Source organism: Myotis brandtii, unplaced genomic scaffold (assembly GCF_000412655.1).
Source record: "Myotis brandtii unplaced genomic scaffold, ASM41265v1 scaffold1020, whole genome shotgun sequence".
Lineage (NCBI taxonomy): Eukaryota > Metazoa > Chordata > Mammalia > Chiroptera > Vespertilionidae > Myotis > Myotis brandtii.
In genome coordinates, this window is record NW_005353406.1 from 816,674 (window position 1) to 834,480 (window position 17,807).

The 17,807-nt window shown below is 55.0% G+C and overlaps 2 protein-coding genes across 15 annotated transcripts in view; one reads left to right on the forward strand and one right to left on the reverse strand.

The window, feature by feature from the left end:
- CKB (creatine kinase, brain) overlaps positions 1 to 944 on the forward strand; it is a 3,964-nt gene extending 3,020 nt beyond the window's left edge. Inside the window, exons 4-6 of the mRNA XM_014535752.1 lie at positions 4 to 111; positions 285 to 474; positions 556 to 944. Of these exons, the coding sequence (XP_014391238.1) occupies positions 4 to 111; positions 285 to 474; positions 556 to 734 (477 nt within the window). The 3' untranslated portion in view covers positions 735 to 944. The remainder of the gene's footprint in view (positions 1 to 3; positions 112 to 284; positions 475 to 555) is intronic.
- Positions 945 to 10,041: 9,097 nt separating this feature from the next.
- The window catches only part of MARK3 (MAP/microtubule affinity-regulating kinase 3), an 89,340-nt gene continuing 81,574 nt past the window's right edge, over positions 10,042 to 17,807 (reverse strand). For 11 of the 14 annotated variants that reach the window (XM_014535622.1, XM_014535659.1, XM_014535633.1 and 8 more), the window contains 3 exons: positions 15,301 to 15,327; positions 13,218 to 13,262; positions 10,042 to 10,581 (listed from right to left, as the gene is read on the reverse strand). In XM_014535622.1, coding sequence (XP_014391108.1) covers positions 10,236 to 10,581; positions 13,218 to 13,262; positions 15,301 to 15,327 — 418 coding nt within the window. In that variant the 3' untranslated portion in view covers positions 10,042 to 10,235. The remainder of the gene's footprint in view (positions 10,582 to 13,217; positions 13,263 to 15,300; positions 15,328 to 17,807) is intronic. The other 3 variants (XM_014535636.1, XM_014535644.1, XM_014535650.1) reach the window with 3 other exon arrangements.

Genomic DNA, 17,807 nt, shown 5'->3' on the forward strand with positions numbered 1-17,807 from the left:
AAGACCTTCCTGGTGTGGATCAATGAGGAGGACCACCTGCGGGTCATCTCCATGCAGAAGGGGGGCAACATGAAGGAGGTGTTCACCCGGTTCTGCAATGGCCTCACCCAGGTCAGGCCTGGCCCCCAACAGGAGCTGGCATGAGTGTGTGTGTGTGGGGGTCGGTGCCAGGGAGGGGGCAGGCCAGGCAGGGACTTAGTCACCTCAGGCTCCTGGGTCCCAGCTGGTCGCCTGCGGGGAGGGGTCTCTCCAGGCCTCGCCGCTCACGCCTTCTCCACCTCCAGATTGAAGGGCTCTTCAAGTCTAAGAACTACGAGTTCATGTGGAACCCACACCTGGGCTACATCCTCACCTGCCCGTCCAACCTGGGCACGGGGCTGCGGGCGGGCGTGCACATCAAGCTGCCCCACCTGAGCAAGCACGACAAGTTCGCCGAGGTGCTCAAGCGGCTGCGGCTTCAGAAGCGAGGCACAGGTGCGTGGGGCAGGGTCTGACCCCAGCTCTTCCGCGGGCCCCCCATCCCCCCACCCCCCGCTGACCTGGCTGTCCCCCCAGGTGGTGTGGACACGGCGGCGGTGGGCGGGGTCTTTGACATCTCCAACGCCGACCGCCTGGGCTTCTCCGAGGTGGAGCTGGTGCAGATGGTGGTGGACGGCGTGAAGCTGCTCATTGAGATGGAGAAGCGGCTGGAGCAGGGCCAGGCCATCGATGACCTCATTCCCGCCCAGAAGTGAAGCCGTCCAGCACCTGCCACCGCCACCAGCCCCGCCGCTTCCTGATGTATCGCCTGGGCAGAGCCCACCACACACCCTGAGCTCGAGCCCGTGGCCGAGCCCTTAGCCTCGCTGTAGAGACTCCCGTTGTCCTAGGTAGAGTTTATTTTTGGTTAAGTGATGGCTACGATGTTGCTGATGCTGAAATAAACAGGGTTTGGCCTGCCCCGAGCCTGAGCCTGCCCCTCTGCGTCACTTCTGAGATGCAACAGGAACAGGAGGGTCACCCTGCTGTGCCCACCTGGTCCTATTCCATGAACCCCTCTTGGCCCTCCCTGCAGGCCTGAGGTGGGCTGGGGGAAGGCTGTGGAGGGGGAGGAGCTCCAGGGAGGAGCCCCCAAGCTGAGCATCTAAGAGCACTTGGGCCTGGGGGTGGAGCCTGGCACTTGGCTCAGCCCCACCCGCAGAGTGGGGGAGGTGTGGATGCTGTGAGGAGGGCCGGAGCCCAGAAACTTGAAACCTTTTGTTCCTCCACCCCCAAACACTACCCCCTCCTCCAGCCAGCCTGGCAGCATCCCCTCCCCGACACCCACCCTCTCTGCTAGATGCTCTCCCCGCAGGCTGAACTGGCCCTGCAGTTTCTGCCAGAAGCCTGGGGTCCTCACACCGCCCTCCTCAGAGCCTCAGGTGCCTCAGTCCCTCCGACTCCCACAGTGGGTCCCACCGTAGTGTCCCCGGCCAGGCTTTCTGGGTGTTTCCCAGCTGCCACTGCACCCGGCTGGTCTCTCACTCTGTGGGCCCACCATGGGCGAGTCAGCCAGGGCCTGGCTGTCCCTTCTCCAACTCCTCAGCCCTGAGGGCAGCCTGTGCTGCCACCTGCTGGCCAGGGCCGTCTCTGTCCTGACACCCACCCCCTCCAGCCTGGGGTGCCCCAGCCCAAGCTTGGTCCCGCAGGCCTTCCCCTTCCCAGGTTCTCCTGCAACTCTGAAGCCAGGCTCGGCCTCTGCGCCTATCTCATCCTGGGCTGGCAGTCTGTCCACTGAAGACTGGGCTCTCTCCCTGGGACGGGGCAGCTGGTCATCCCAGACCTGGGGCCCAGTACAAGCAGGTGTGGGGGGAGGGCAGCATGAGGAACCTCAGGTGTCCTGGGTGTGGGGGGCCCATGCAGGTGGTGTCCAGGCTGGGAGGGCTGTCAGGAGCCTTTGCCAGGGACCGTGGTCAATACTTGCTGGGCTGGCCCCCTGCTGGGGCGTCTCTGCACTCATCCTTCCTGGGCTAAGCGGGCAGGAGGGGCCAGGCCAGGGAGACAGGAGGCAGGGCACCCTTTTCCTGGCTTCAGTGTCCTCCACCTCCGGGGCCTGGGTCCGCAGAGCCCAGGAAGTGCAGCCGTGGGAAAGGCCTGGCCCTGCAGAGGGAGGTGGAGGGCAGCCATGAAGGAGGAGCAGCAGCAGCAGGATGCCCTCCCCGGCCAGGCTCCCTGTGCCACTGCCACCGAGGCTCTGCTGCACAGTGGCGCGTGGGCCGAGGGGCTCCTGGCCAGGTGTGGCTGTGCCCCAGTGCGGGGTGAGCACTGCCCCACGGCGCCGGTGGGCAGCAGCACCGAGGCAGACACACCACTTCTTGACAGAAGGTCTCATCCCCTCAGCATGACACCCAGCAAGGCCCAGGTGGCTGGGCCATCTCGGGCTCAGCTACCCGACTGGACACGACTGTGCCGGGCCACCTGGTTTCCTAGCCCTTCCCTCTGTGTTCCTGGTTCCTCGTGTCCTCTTGCTGCACTGAGTGCACTCTCGTAGCTGCTGCCACGCACTCTGGGACCAGGCCCCACCGCCTCCCCTTCCTCTGGGCTCCAGGGCGAGTTTAATTTTCCTTGAAATTATGTCAAACGTGGGAAGCTTATGAAATGCTCTACCCACTGCAGAGGGAACTCGCGAGCCCCCAGCCTGGGTTCCTGCTGCAGCCCCACTGACATCCGGCAGCACAGCTGTGGGAGCTGTTCCAGGCACTGCGGGTGCTCACCCCGCCCCAGCTCCTGGATGCCAGCAGCATCTACCACCCCCCCCCCAGCCCCCCGACCGGGCACAGTGCCTCCAGACACTGCCAAACGCCAATGGGGACCCAAGAGCCCCTGACCCTGGAGACACACCCAGCGCCTGCAGAAGTGATTAGGAGACACAGCTGCGTGTGGAGGAAGAACAGCTCGGGGCTGCCAACACACAGGGCCGCTGCAAGACCAGGGAGAAGCGTGGTCGGGGAGGAAACAGCCTGTACTCGGATCCCACACAGAACATGTGGGGAACCCTGAGGAGCAGGAGCGGGCGGAGGCGGAGAGGTGACAGGTGACTTCCTTCTTCAAACTTCACTTTCCAAGTTTCCTACGGTGAACATGTCTTTCTTACGTAAGCCGAACCGAATTCTTTACATGTTTTTTAAAGGCTCTGATGTGTCACAGTTCGTGGGAGACTACTGAGGCTGGGCTTGGCTGTCACGGCCCTTTGTGCTCGCTGCGCCTGAACAATCGCCACCCACCCGTGGGGGCGGGAACGGGGCTCAGGGAGGAGGACTGGGCGGGTCACCAGAAGGCCACCTGCTTCCGAGGCGCGGGCTCTGTCCACTGCTCCTGGCCTTTGCAGACCTGCTAGCCCTGAGTGTGCGGACCTGCTGCTCAGCAGGAGCTGAAGAGGCGGCACCGGAGGTTCCTCCTTCTGCATTTCTATTTGCAGCCCTGAGCTGACACCAAGGAGCCGACACCAACGCCTCCCACAGCACCTGGGGCTGCACCTTGTTCTCAGTGAATTTCCTTTCCCCGGGAGCAGGGGGCGATCACTTTGATGGCAAGAAGTCATCTTCCTGGCTGTGAGGTTCCCAGGAGCAGGGGAGACTTCAGCTGCGAGAAGTGAGGCTTCTACCATGTGCATTGCATTGGGTGACCAAGTGCTGGTTCCCAAGCCTGGCTGGCAGGGCCTGCAGGAGGCGTGCACGCCTGGGACCCTTCCCTCTCTGTAGACCTGGCTCCGCTTGGGTTCAGAGGTCCTTCCAGCCCTTCTGAGAGCTGGAGCTTGTCCAAGCTGAAGGCTTCACTGAAATAATTAACTTAAGACCCAGAAAGGTTCAAAGAGCTCTTTCCGCTGAGCCTGTGGGAGGCTGCTCGCCGCCCAGCACCACCCTCCCTGCTCTCCTGGCGCAGTGGCCCTGAGCCTGGCCTGCAGCGGCCCAACCCAAGTAGCACGTCCCCAAGGCCGTCCCAGCCACCCGGGACGAGGACGGGCCCTCGGCTGGCGGGGGAACACCTCCAGGTGTGCAACCTGGTACATGCGTGTGACGGCCGGCACCACTCCCGACTTGGCGATGGGGACTGTACTGGGGCTGGGACCCTGCTCCGTCCTTCACTAACCCTCCTGGCAAGCCGGGGCCCGACTAGGTGCTTGCTGGTCTGCCCAGGTCCTGCAGGCCTTGGAGGTGCATCTTTGCAGGAATTTAGTTGGAACCCACCATGCCTATGAGCATGTAGGGTGGCACACGTAAGACCCGAAACTGCCGACAGCGGCACCAATGCCTCCAGACCCGTTTCCTTTGCTGTCTCGGTCTAACCTGGGGCTCCCTCTGCATATCCCTTTGCTTTCCACACTCAGCCTGCCCACCCGGGCCACCCAGAGCCCAGGGCCCTGTGCTCCACCTTGCCCTGCCCTCCTCCTGGCAGGACCGCAGCCCTCCCCGTCACCCGTTGGGCGTGGCCCTCGGTTGCACTCCTGTGTCACTATTTCATGGTGGCTTTTCTCTCCGAGAATGCAGACGTGGGTCAGGCTTTGGCCTTTCCCCTTTCATCCCACCCACCCCAACTGGCCTGCCTCCATTACTGGACAGACAGGTAGTCTGTGTTAAAACATGCCCAGCTTTTCCCAAAATACACAACTTAGCAAAAACACAAAACTTCCATTGTTTTCACTAAAACGAGACTAGTTTTGACACAAACTGCTCGGCACATTGAGTCGCACTTCAGATGCATTTCCCTCAAGAAAAAATAATAATAGAGGAACCGTCCACACTTAACACCACTGCACTGCGCTTGCAGGCCCGCCTGCTGCACCACGTGGCAGCACAGTGCCTCCCCCTCGTTCTCCCCGAGATGGCTTCCCCGTGCGCTCCTGGCCTCAAGGACAGCCAGATCCAGGGGCTCAGTTCCCCTGATGACTGACACGACGAAGGAAATGCAGCACAACGCGACTGCCACCCGCCCGCCCGAAGGCAGCAGCCCTGGGACAAGCCCATCAAGATTCTTGGGAGCTGAGAGCACGTGGGGGGGAGCCGGGGCGGGACCAGCGGGGCTGGGGTTGGGGTTGCAGGGGGAAGCCCAGGACTGGGAGCAGCAGGTGAGCAGAGCTGGTGCTGAGGAGCGAGCCTGGGACTGCGCAGAGGAACCTGCCGACCAGCAAGTGCCTGGCGCCCGGAGTGCCAGGCGTTCGGGGCTGGCGGCGTCCCACAGCGCCTGCTGCCGGGCGGATGAACGGATGCACATGCTACCTCCCAGCTTATTTCCATGCAGAGCATGACTGCTTTTCGGTGTATCACACCCTCCCACGCCTGCCAGCACTCCCTCCCGAGGCAGCGGGAGCCGGTTCAGACCTGGCTCTGGAAGGAGCCGGCATGCCAGGGGCCCCGTGCCAGGGTGCTTCCCACTCAGGGCAGGGGGTCTGTTTTGGAGGCCTGTCAGATCACTCCCAAAGGAAGTGTGGGGTCAAAGTCCCCTTCACAGCCGAGGTGCACTGAATGAGACACCAATTGCTGCAATGGCGACAAGACAGAGCCTGTCCACCGTCACTGCCCTGCGCCTCAGGCTTGCCTGTCACCTGCGCCACCTCGCCTGCCGGTCTGGTTTTGCTCAGCCTCGAGCCGGCACTCCTTCTGGCAGCACTGGCAGTACTGGGTTCAAGACCGTGTCTCTATCCCTCTCCTGTGAGAAGAACTTCTGGAAGGCACAGGCTCACCTGGCTTGTCTTTGGATCCCCAGAGCTCAGCACAGGGCCCTCCGGAGTCCCTGCCACCCTCGCCTACCCCCAACATGCATGTCGATGAGCGTCCATAGGGATAATGGCGGACAGTCCTCAGGATACTCCCGGAAACACCTGAAAAGAACTCAGGTGGTTTAACTTGGAGAAGCAAAATTCAGGGAGGGAACGACACTCCTCTTCAAGCACTGAGCCTGGACTAGAGAGCAGGAGACCCCTGCAGGATGGTAAGCTGCCTGTGGCAGGAAAACGAAGGAGCAGCCAGAACCCTCCCCAGCTCCCTGGGTGCGCGTGAGCCCCTGAAACTCGGCTCCTGCTGGAGGGAGGAGTTCTAGAATGTTGCCTTAAAATAACACAGAGGTGGGCTAAGTGGGTGGGAGGAAGAGCGAGAGCAGGAAATACAGAAGGCACAGGCTGGGGGCAGAGCCAGGCTGGAGCAGCTGTCTCCGTTCTCGGGGACGCCCCCACGAGGCCCCCGTCACCAGCCAGGGGTGAGCAGTACTTCACCACAGCAGAAACCACAGCGATGACTGTCCGAGGAGCTGGGAACATGTGAGAACCTCAGAGCTTGCAACCAGCCAGCCCCAACCACACAAACGGCAGGAACCAAAGTGAATCAAGAAAGCAACGAAACCAAAGCCAAGGGCAACGCAAGTGCACGATGCGGGCGTGGTGGGCAGCGTCTGTTCCTGCCCCCAGGGGAATCGGGGACCAGCTTCCCTATATCCTCAAACCAGGACTCCTGCTCAGCAGGCCTCCCCTGGGGAATGGTGCCCCGGATGTGGCCCCGAGGCGAGGCCCACTGTTAACACCCATGACTCTGCCCTCCTGACACCACCAGCTCTCATGCTGATGCCAAGCCCCAGGTTGCTGTCTGTCGTCTGAGGCAGGATCCACTCCCGTCCGTCCGTCCACAGCACTTGCCCAGAGGGACTTGCACGGCCTGCACCTGGCTGAGCTGTGTGATGCGAGCGCAGGCAGCGGGGTGGGGGGGAGCGCACCGGCTCCTGGCCCCCGTGGCCCCCATGGCCGGACCGGTTCCCGCTGTCCTGAGTGCCGCTGTGAGGCAGGAAAGGCACCAGGGCTGCTGGAGACCAGCGACCTCAGACCAGTTCCGACTGCGCGAGCCTTCTGGCCTGCGGGTTGCCATGCTGCTGACACACCACGCTCTGCGGAGTGTCACTTGGGCCGGGGGCTGTCCCTCGAAGGGGCGCACCAAAGGCCGCCTGACACAGCTGCTGCACTGAACTCAATGGCTGCCAGGGTGCCCAGTCACCCTCTCAGGGAGTCACGGGGGGGTGGGGGGGGGTGGAGTGCCCCCCGGGCACGGTCAGGGCACCTGTGAGCCGAGCCCTGCACTTCTCACCACATCCTTCAAGAGCAGCCACTGCCCCTCATGGAAAGACCTCATGGCAAATTACCAATCCCCCCCCAAGCCAAGTAAAGTCTCCAAGAAGCAAAGTTCCAAGCTCTCTGACCCAGGCCCCCCCTCAGGTCTGTGCTGGCCCAGGACACAGCACCATGCAGACTGGCCTCTGCGCCCACCCGCCGAGCGGGAGCTGCCAGGACAGCGCTGCCAGCGGCAGTGTCCACCGGCAGTGTCCACCGCGGCGCACAGGAAGCCCCTTTTCCTGCCGCGGCTCTCCAGGCTTCCGGGGAACCTGAGCTGTGAAAGGCCCACCGCTGCTTCCTTCGTGCCAGGCCCGGTTCCTCCGTTCTCTGCACGCGCCTCTGGTGCAGCCGGAAGGCCCTGGAGCTGGGCACACGCTGAGCCGCGCCTGGTCCTGGCCTGCCTGGTCCTGCGAGGGAAGCGGTGTGTCTGGAACAGTCACCTTCCTTTCCGGACCAGGACACCACCCTGCTTATCGGGCATGAAACCAGCAGCAGCGGCCGGCCACGTACCTCACCCCCTCGGGCCCCAGGGAGTGGAGGAGGGGAACACGGGGCCTTGTCTTTGCTGCTTAAACAACGTTCAAGCACTCCAGAACATTCCTTTACAAACCCGTGTATGCAGAATAAAAATGCCATCTCCTGAGAACGCAGAATCTAAAGGGAGGGCCTGGCCCCTCAGCGAGGGATGAAGTTCATGCTGAACCTCAGTAAAGGTAACACCTACGCTGCCACTAAAATCAAGTCACCGTCAATGAGGATTAAAGCCTTTGCATGCGACCACCTCAGACGTCTGACTCCTGTGGTGGCCACGGGGCTTACCCCCACTTCTCACTGATCAGTGTGCCAGAACGCAGGGCGGCGAGGACAAAAGAGCAGCTGCCAACGACACGGCTTCTTTCTGCATAAAGGGCGGCCACTTCATCAGGGCACGTGGTGAACGCATCTCGCTAAGGCCTCACTGAGTTCCCCTCGCCCTGGAGGAAACAATCGGCGGCGGCGGCGGTGGCAAGACTGAAGAACAGGCGCAGCCCCCACCCCGTGCGCAGAGCGGAGCTCCACATCTCCACCCTCCGCCCCTCTGCGGGCCGCACGGAGCTGGCAGAGAACCTGCCGAGGGCCAAGGCTGGACAAGGAAGTGACAGGCCCCAGCAGAGGGAGGAGGGGACTACTGACTCACTAGCGAAGGTCTGAAAGGTTTCAGTGAGGTGCCTGTGACGTGCTCCACACTTAGGTCAAAGGGCACTCAGCCCTGCCCCCCCTTCTCCCAGCTCTGGTGGCCCCCAGGCCTGGGCCCCTGCTCCCTGCAGGCTGAGCCCCCTCTCCCAGTCTCTCCAGGGGGAGTCCAAGCCTGTGCTGCTGGCCCGCCCGCCAGGCCTCCCACCACCTGCCCCCACACAGGGCGGCAGCGTGTACTCTCTGCTGCTCCTGCCAGAAGCTGTGCAGTCGCCTATGGCTTCTTCTCACCCGCCTCCACCCCAGAGCAAATGCATTTGACTCTTGTTTCAAAACATCCAGAACAGCCACCATCTCACCAGCAGCACCTCTTGCCTCATCACCGCCAGCCACCTCCCACCGTCCCTGGCCGCTCCTGGCTGCCAGGACGAACCCTCACGGCTGCCAGCACCTCGCCCTTAAGACCTGAGGCTGCGCACTCTTCTCTGGGAAGTCCCAGCAGCTCCCCTCAGAGTAAGACCCGTATCTGCAATGACCTTCAAGGCCCTGGTGGAGTTTGACTGCATCTCCCTTCACTCGGCTGCAACACACGGCGCACTCTGGCCTCAGGCCTCTGCAGGTGCCTCCCCTGCAGCCCAGGCCCTGCTCAAGCACTGAACCCCACCACCCACAGCCCTGAGCACAGCGCCTGCTGGAACCAGGACCCTGGAGGCCTTGCCCAGCGCCCATTTTTCACAGCGTTGATACGGCTCCGCCCCAGGTACCTTCCTGGTTGCTGTGGGCTGCCATGCTTTAGAGCACACCTTTAAGAGACTAGGGGTCTGTTTTGCTCACGGATGTGTCCCTAACACATTGGAACAGTGTCCTGCTGTGGCAGACAAGAGTGTTTGTGACTTGAGTGTCCAGACTTTCCTCCTGTGACCAACAACAAACCCAGAACCCAAACAGCACACCCATCGATGTGACAACTTCCCTGTGAGAGCAAAGTGTCAAACTGACTGATGAGTCATCAGCTCATAGGACCAGGGAGGTGCTGGGAAAAGCTGTCCGTCGAATTCATGGAATGAACCACGAAAAACGAGAGGAAAGTGACATACTTCACAGAGGAAATCCGGAACCGCCAGACCCGCACTGCTGCTCACAGGAGTGCCGGCTCCTGAGGCGGAGGCGGGGGCCAGGGAGGCAGCCGCTCCGACTCCCTGGCTCCTCAGCTGCTGGAGGGAGGGCCGTCTTCTCCCTTCACCGCCTTCAGGACCCTCTAAGGACAAAGGCCTCCCACACTCGCCAACTGCTTTTGTTCGACTTGCTGGTGAAGCAAAAACACTCAGTCACTGCCTTCACCGAGTCTTAAATACAGTACTAGGACACAATGCGAGGTTTTACTGAGAAAAAGTGAATGTTTAATTATCTTGTGAATCTACTTAGAAAAACACACAAGCAAAGTTCACAACTATAAATTTAAACCTTTTGGACTAGAAAACACACAAACAAACACAAAACCACAGGCATGAACTGTAAACCTGTACTAATTACCAACTAGTCTTAAGGTTAATTCTTAGTAGTTCAGTATTTCCTCCTTGGCAAGTGTAACAGCTGTAGCACCAATGACCTCCCACAGAGCTGCTGGGACGGGCGTCCAGGCAGGGAGATGCTCCGTATGCACCACCCGCACGCGCGGCCCACTCGCACCCACGGGAGGCACGTGGAGATGGAGGTCACACGCTGACCCTCAGGGCAATGGAAAGAAGACAGAGGGCACACGTGTCACACAGCTTTAATGTAGTGCATTCGTAGAAAAGAGGCCAGCTTTCGCTCCCAGGCGTGCTCTCGTCCTTATAGTTTAATACCATGATTTAGAAGATGCAGACGTTATTGCCTAAATATTATTCTATACATTTCCACCAGCGCCCAGGAACTTCAGGCCGCTGCTCTATTACACCATCGTTCCCGGTTACAGCTTTAGCTCATTGGCAATCTTGGAAGCAATGTTTTTGAAAGCGATGGACGTCCCTGATATCCGCTTGAACCGCACCCCGTTCAGAGACAGTCTTGGCAGCTTGCACACCTCCATCTCCCACTGCACGAGGCTCTCCGCGTGCCCGTCGCCGTGGACACAGAAGAGGAGGAAGCGCTCTCTCTGCTCGTAGTCGCAGTTGTTGGCGTCCAGCACTTTGCGGATCTCCCGCATCATGTCGCTGGGGTCCATGGAACTAGTGGTTTTCATGCTCCAGGTGAAGCGCAGGGAGCGAGGTTTTGCTTCTTTGTTTTCATCCTTTTGCTCAGCAGATACGTTGCGACTGAAACGCACAGCGGCAGGTTTATTTTCATTTGCACGGGACAGCTGGCCCTCTACTCTAGCTAGCGCACGACCAGCTCTCCAGCACAGCGTGGAGCCGGGCCGTTTTCCTGCACAGGCTCACACGTGGTTATCTGTTTCTTTTCTAAGAAATAACCATCTATTTGCTTCCCCCTAAAGTCATAGGCCACACATGCAGAAAATCTACCTGGCTGTAAGACCTTCACCCAGTCGTGTACTTACTAAGAAAATTAAGTCATGTACTTACTAAAATTAAGAAAATAGTTAAATCAGGCAAAGTAGAGAGAGAGCTGCCCACATGTCCAAGAGCCCAGCTCTGCCCCAGGCTGAGCACAGGCGGCAAGGAGTCCTCAGCCCCTCACAGGGGCCCTGCTTGGCTCCTGTGACGCTCCTCACTCACACAACCCCCGCCGGCACTGTGACGGGATAACCGGCGACTCAGCAGTCCAACCTGCTTTCCCTGCCACCAGCCCCACAGGCTGAGCACATGGCTGTGTGGGAGCGGGGGAAGGGGGGGGGCACTCTCTCAATCCCCTGCACCCACTTCCATTATTTTTGCTTCTACTTTAATTTAAACATCTAGTTTCAGTTCAAAAAAAAATTCTTACATGACATTATCTTGCTAGTGCAATAAAAAAAAAGTGTTAAGGCTTATTTGTTGCTGAGCAAAAGTGACCTGTTTGAATGCAAACTATGGACTCGCAAAGTTCAAGCCGAAGTCCCCACATCCATAGACGTCACAGTGGGGCCCAGCCAGGGTTCTCTTGCAACCCCAAGAACAGGCCTCCTACTGCCTTACTGTTAATCGTTATGGACAAAAACTGCCGTTCACAGTCTCCTCAGTGTACACCTGGAGGCCTCGATTAGGATGGTGAACACCTAACACTCGTGTGCATTAAACACACCCAGCGTAAAATGTTAAATACACTTAATCTTAGGGCAAAGTCGTTAGCAGTGCTGAGGGTAGGCCACAAGTTTTACTGTGCATTCAGTTCCCTGGTGCTGACCTGCTGATAGGACATTCTGCTGGATTCACATCCACCAAAACGGACTGGAAGCTTCCTATGTATAAAATTCTGTCGGGCACTGAATAGGCCATAAAAAGGAGCAAGAGCTCTCAGGCGCAGTCGGGGTGTGGGAGGAGGACTGCCCCCTGAGGCACAGCAGTGACCAGAGGGTCCCAGAGCCAGGAGGGCCCACCCCCTGGCAGGAGCCAGGGGAGGAGGAACCGCTCCTGGAGCTTCTGGGGAGGACTCTGAGGAGCCCCGGGTCCCACACCATCCCGGAGGCGGGAAAGCATCTCCATGTGCGAGCAGAGGGAGTGTCAGCAGAGGCACAGGGCAGACATGAGCAAGTGTGCCAACAGACGGACTGGGCAGTGTACGCACTCTGTTGTCACACACCAGGAGGCAGGTCCTGTGACTCCCTTCCTATCATGGAGGGGAACAAGCTCAGGACAGCTAGAGCCTACGCCAGGCTAGAGTGGGCAGGCCTGGGGCAAACGGCTGCCCGGCTCTCACCCCAACAAGCTGCCTCAACTGAGGCAGGCTGCTGAGGCTCTACAGGGCCTCGCATGGACATGGTCGGCCAGGCAATGGGGCCACTGCAGGTTTTCATTCAGAAAAGTCCTATGACAGAGCTGTGCTTTAGAGAGACCAGGAAGAGAGCCAATGGGTGTCAATAAGGACCTGAGCAGCATGTGGCAACCACTGTAAAGGGCACAGGGAGGGACCAACCACGGAGACGGAGTCCTGAGCCTCGCTGGTGACTCCTTTGTCCCCAATCTGAGCAATGACAGCTATACCAGATTTTAAAGCAAAACACTCGCCTGGTTGGCATGGCTCAGTGGTTAAGCATTGATCTATGAATCAGGAAGTCATGGTTCAATTCCTGGTCAGGGCACATGCTCAGAATGCAGGCCTGATCCCCAGTATGAGGCGTGCAAGAGGCAGCCAATTGGTGATTCTCTCATCACTGATGTTTCTACCTCTCTCTCCCTCTCCCTTCCTCTCTGAAATCAATAAAAATACATTAAAAAATAAAACACTTGAAAACATAGTCACTGTTCTAAAAATCTAATTTTCCCTAGCTGGTTTAGTTCAGTGGATAGAGTGTCAGCCTGTGGACTGAAGGGTCCTGGGTTTGATTCCAGTCAAGGGTACATGCCCAGGTTGCAGGCTTGATTCCTGGGAGCGGGCGTGCAGGAGGCAGCCAGTCAATGATTCTCTCTCATCATTGATGTTTCTCTCTCTCCCTCTCCCTTCCTCTCTGAAATCAATAAAAATATATTCAAAAACCTAATTTGAAATTTCTACTCACTGCTTTCATTTTTGAGACTAGATCTATGCTAGGAGTCACTGAGCTATCTGGAGTGCTCCCACCAAACCCAGACCTAAGTTCCTGTTGTTAGGGCCCAGACAGTGGCACCCTGGCGCCCTCCTGTGGTCCTGGGGTGTAGCACACCTCTGGCCCAGGCCCACCGCCAGGGGGCAGCAGTGGCACTGCCTCTTCCCAACCACAGAACCCAGACCCACCAAACCCACAGGACAGCAGGAAGAGCATCACCGCAGCCACAGTTTTTAACATAAAATATATTTAAAAAATCATTTCCCTCACCTGGAGCCCTCATATCTCCCGTTCCTCTCATATTCGGTCGGAAGCCTGAACGAACAGGACGCAGAAGCAGAGAAGTGGAAGAGAGAAAAGAGGTCTTACACAGCAGCACACGAAGCCCGGTGCAAACCAAGAAACCCAAGTCACCGGTGAGCTTAGGTCTCTCTCTCATGGTGGCCCAGACAGCGCTCCGCCTCTCCAGGTGTCCGCAGGCCGAGCAGGTGGCGGGCTGCACACTGGCTTCCCAGACCCGGCAGGTGCCCTGCCCAGCCCTGGCAGCAGAGCACTCGTGGCCTTCGACTGGAGGTACGCTGGCCTTTTAAATAACTCCCCAAAGTGTAATGGCTTTCCATGAAAGGGAACTGGATTTATCAGCTGAATTCTACAGTCAAGCAGATAATTGTCTTTCCAAGAAAAACCTGGAAACTAGGAAGATCAACTCAAAGCCACCACCAAGTGGCATTTCCCGCAGGAAGAAAGTGGTCTTCCCAGTTTTTGGTAAAGACTCACGTTAACCAAGCCTCTCAGGGGCCCACTGGTTTCACTGAGTAAGAAACAGTAGCCAGCCTTCCAGGGAGCGGAGAGGCACAGGCACAGGGCGGCCTCCAGGACAGACTTTCTGCCTCAGGTGTGTGCGTTCCAAGGCAGTGAGCAACATTTTTGGTCTCTTGACTGTCAGCATCAAAAAATAGTCATCTCACCCTAGCCAGTTTGGCTCGCCCTCGGACTGAGGGTCCCGGGTTCGATTCTGATCAAGGGCACGTACCTCAGTTGTAGGGCTTGATCCTCGGCACTGGTTGGATCATGCGCAGAGAGCAACCAATTGACGTGTCTCTCTCACAATTGATCTTTCTCTCTCTCCCTTCCTCTCTCTCTAATATTAATAAACATCCTCCAGTAAGGATTTTTTTTTTAAAAAAAAGAAAGGTCTTCTGGTAGGAACAGCATACATTACAGTGCTTCAATTAAAAACAAGACATGCTTGCCCTAGCTGGTTTGGCTCAGTGGATAGAGTGTCGGCCTGTGGACCAAAGGGTCCTGGGTTCGATTCTGGTCAGGAGCACATGCCTGGGGTTGTGGGCTCAATCCCCAGTGGGAAGCGTGCAGAAGGCAGCCAATCAGTGATTCTCTCTCATTATTGATGATTCTATCTCTCTTCCTCTCCCTTCTTCTCTGAAATCAATAAAAATATATTAAAATAAAAAATAAAATAAAAACAAGACATGCTTGCATGGTGGGCATGGCACAGTGGTTGAGCATTGACCTATGAACCAGGAGGTCACAGTTGGACTCCCGGCCGAGGCCTATGCCCGAGTTGCAGCTCAATTCCCAGTGTGGGGCATAGAGGAGGCAGCCAATCAATGATTCTCTCTCATTATTGATGTTTCTCTCTCTCCCTCTTTCTCCCTTCCTCTTTGAAATCAATAAAAATGTTTTTTTAAAGATCCACGAAAAACAAGATACGCTTTCTTCAGTGGTTGGTGGAAAGTGGCTTTTAGTAAAATACTATTTACTCTTCAACTCTGAAAATATTACAACATTTCTGCTATGCAGTGCCCCAAACCTAATAGGCTATAAAGTGTGAGTTTTAGACTTGTCTCTCATTTCAGAATATGAGCTAATTTCCCTCTCACTTTAGAGCCTTTTGCTAATTCAATCCTCTATGAAATGAAAAATGATGACATACACAATCACAACTTACCTCTGCCCGCTTGAGGCTGCCCATGAAATGTATACTAATGTTACTGCACATCTCATTCCTCAAACAGAAGCATGCTGAGTGTTATTAGTATGAAGACAGAATTATTCGGTTGCTAAATAATTCTACTGAAGAAAGAAAATGCACAGAGCATGCGCAGGCCTCTTGTTATGTGGGTGCCGCAGTCCCTTTCAAAATGCCTGAAAGAGTTAATCTATTTCTTCCCCCAGTTTCCTTTCAAGGAAATAAGTATTTAGTTCTCAGCAGAAAGTTTAGTTAAAAAAATAAAACAAAAAACAAACAGGGCTAAAAAGCCAAACCTGATGTTAATTGCAGGAACCATTTTGGGGTGAGGATTGAAAAAAAAAGTATATATATAAATCCTACCTTTTGATAAACCTGAATGACATGTTTCTAAAAGAAATTAAGCCAAAAATAAAAATTAACGAAAATGACTTGTACAAATGAAATATAAATTCAGTCAATTATAAAGAGAAAGAAAAACAACAAATAAAACAGGCTCCTTTTCTGTCCAATGAACAATGAAACAGTGATATGTGTTGAAAAAGTAAAATTATTACAGATAATTGAGGATGTGATCTTTAATTATAAACATTTAAAAATCTGTACTTGTAAGCAAAAACTCAGCAGTGACACTGACATCAGTTGTAATGAGTTTGTTTAAGGCTCTTCACATGGCTCTATGTTAAGACAATAAAGTCAACATCTTGTCTGAAATAAATGACTTAAGTCATTTGCAATAAACTAGTAATAAAACATTTTTCAATTTTCTTCAGAATATCTTATGAACAAAAATTTCACGTTCTTATACAGAAACATTAAAAATTTCATTATAAAATGTTTAACCATTAAGAGAATCATTGCTTACTTCAGGAAGGTAATTTAAACATTAACAGTAGTTATAAATTACTTTTTAAGAAAAAGTAACTTATTAGGGTTTTAAATAAAGCAGATTTTCAGTTTTAGATATTGAAATGAATGGAAATTTCATGACTGTATAACAATGGGTGATTCATTTTTATGTTTTAGGAATAAACTCAAAGAGCCCAATTCAAAAAAAGTGACTCTGCTTGTAAAACATTTTAGGAAAATGCTTAGGCTGTGAGGAACAGAATCTGACCAAAGAAACTTGAAATTGCTGGTCAGGCTGGTCTGACCATGCCATCAGCCTTCCTGGGCAAGAGTGGCCTGGGCTTGTCAAACGACTTGGAAAGCCCATGGCTGCCACTGAGCACAGGAGGCACGGGGACGTGTCTGCCGCTGGACTGACTGAATGGATCCCTGTGTTTTGTTTTGTTTTTCTAATCTGGGGTGATGTTGGCAGTGCTTGAGACGTTGACCCATTTAAAAATATCTAACTACTGTAGGTACTACAACCAAGCACTTCATAACCAGATCAGAAGTGGTACACAGCAAGTAGAGAAGATCATGCATTGAAAAGGTTTTGTAAATATTTAAGCACTACATGAAGGCAGTATTATTCAACAGTTTGTTTTAGTTGAAAACTGATTAAAAGGTCTTTAAAATGTATTTTCATTCCTGAGTTTTCTACCTGAGGAAAGTCAGGGTTATTGGTCAAGGACCTAGGACTGCTTTTCTAATTTTTCCTCCTACGAATCCCTTGAGGTAGAGAGAGCAAGAAGCTGCCGGCCTGAGGCCTACCTCACTCCTGCCGAGTGCACAGGGCCTCAGAGGTGGCAGGGCCCACAGCTCGCCCAAACCACAGGGCATTTGGGCAGAGCTGGGCGTAGGTTTCCTGGGGCCTGCTCTCTGCCCACCGCACCAGGGCAGGTCTCCTGTGCAGATTCTAAGTGCCAACCTGAGCCTTTCAGGGACCTGAACACAGCTGCAGCTGTTAGGGGAGGCCCAGACGCTGAGAAGACTACAGCAGAAGGACGGACTGTCTTTACGAATAAACTGACTACATCTGAAGGAGAGCACCAAGGAGCCTCCAGACCTCAGCCTGCAAACTTGCAAACAGAAGACGATGACCTTTCTGGAAAATGTGGGGGTGGAAACTAAAACAAGATGACCCCCTGGAATTTTTAAACAAGAAACCTCAACCTCCAAGTTCGATTCAGATACATGAAATAAGCTTAGTTAGAATCTTAAACATGTGCCCCATATCTCTCAACCACATCTCCAGTTTCTTCTATAAAATTGAGTGATATCTACTTCACAGGGTAGACTGTGGAGATTGATGAGTGTGTGTGTGTTTATATATGTAAAATGAGTACAGCTATACCTGAAATTCTACAGACATCTACTTATCTTAGTGCACAGAAAGCAGTCAAAAATTTTTATCAATGATAGTACATGTATCAAGATGATTTTTATTTTTTTAAATTATCTTTTTATTGATTCAGAGAGGAAGGAAGAGGGAGATAAAAACATCAATGACGAGAGAGAATCATCAATCGGTTTGCCTCCTGCATGCCCCTCACTGGGATAGAGCCCGCAACCCGGGCATGTGCCCTGATCGGGAATTGAACCGAGACCTCCTGGTTCATAGGTCACTGCTAACCACTGAGCCATGCCAGCTGGGCTTAAGATTATTTTTTAAAACAAAGCACAAAGGAGATAATTAAATAAATTCAAGGATTTTAATGATGGGCCCACAACAGACCAAAGTGCAGGGCCACTACATTGACCGCTATGACTAGTGCTTAGCCAGACCTGACTGCTGCACCTCCATTCTGTGCTCAAAGGGCAACCCACCAGGTGACAGCAGGCAGCAGGGCCAGGGAGGGAAACAGCCAAGGGAATGACACCCAGCGCCATCTCCTACCACCCACGTTTCAGCGGCCGATTCAGCCCAGTCCCCAGGAGAGAGCGGCGGACAGGGAGGCCTGGGGTGACACTGAAGGGAAGGA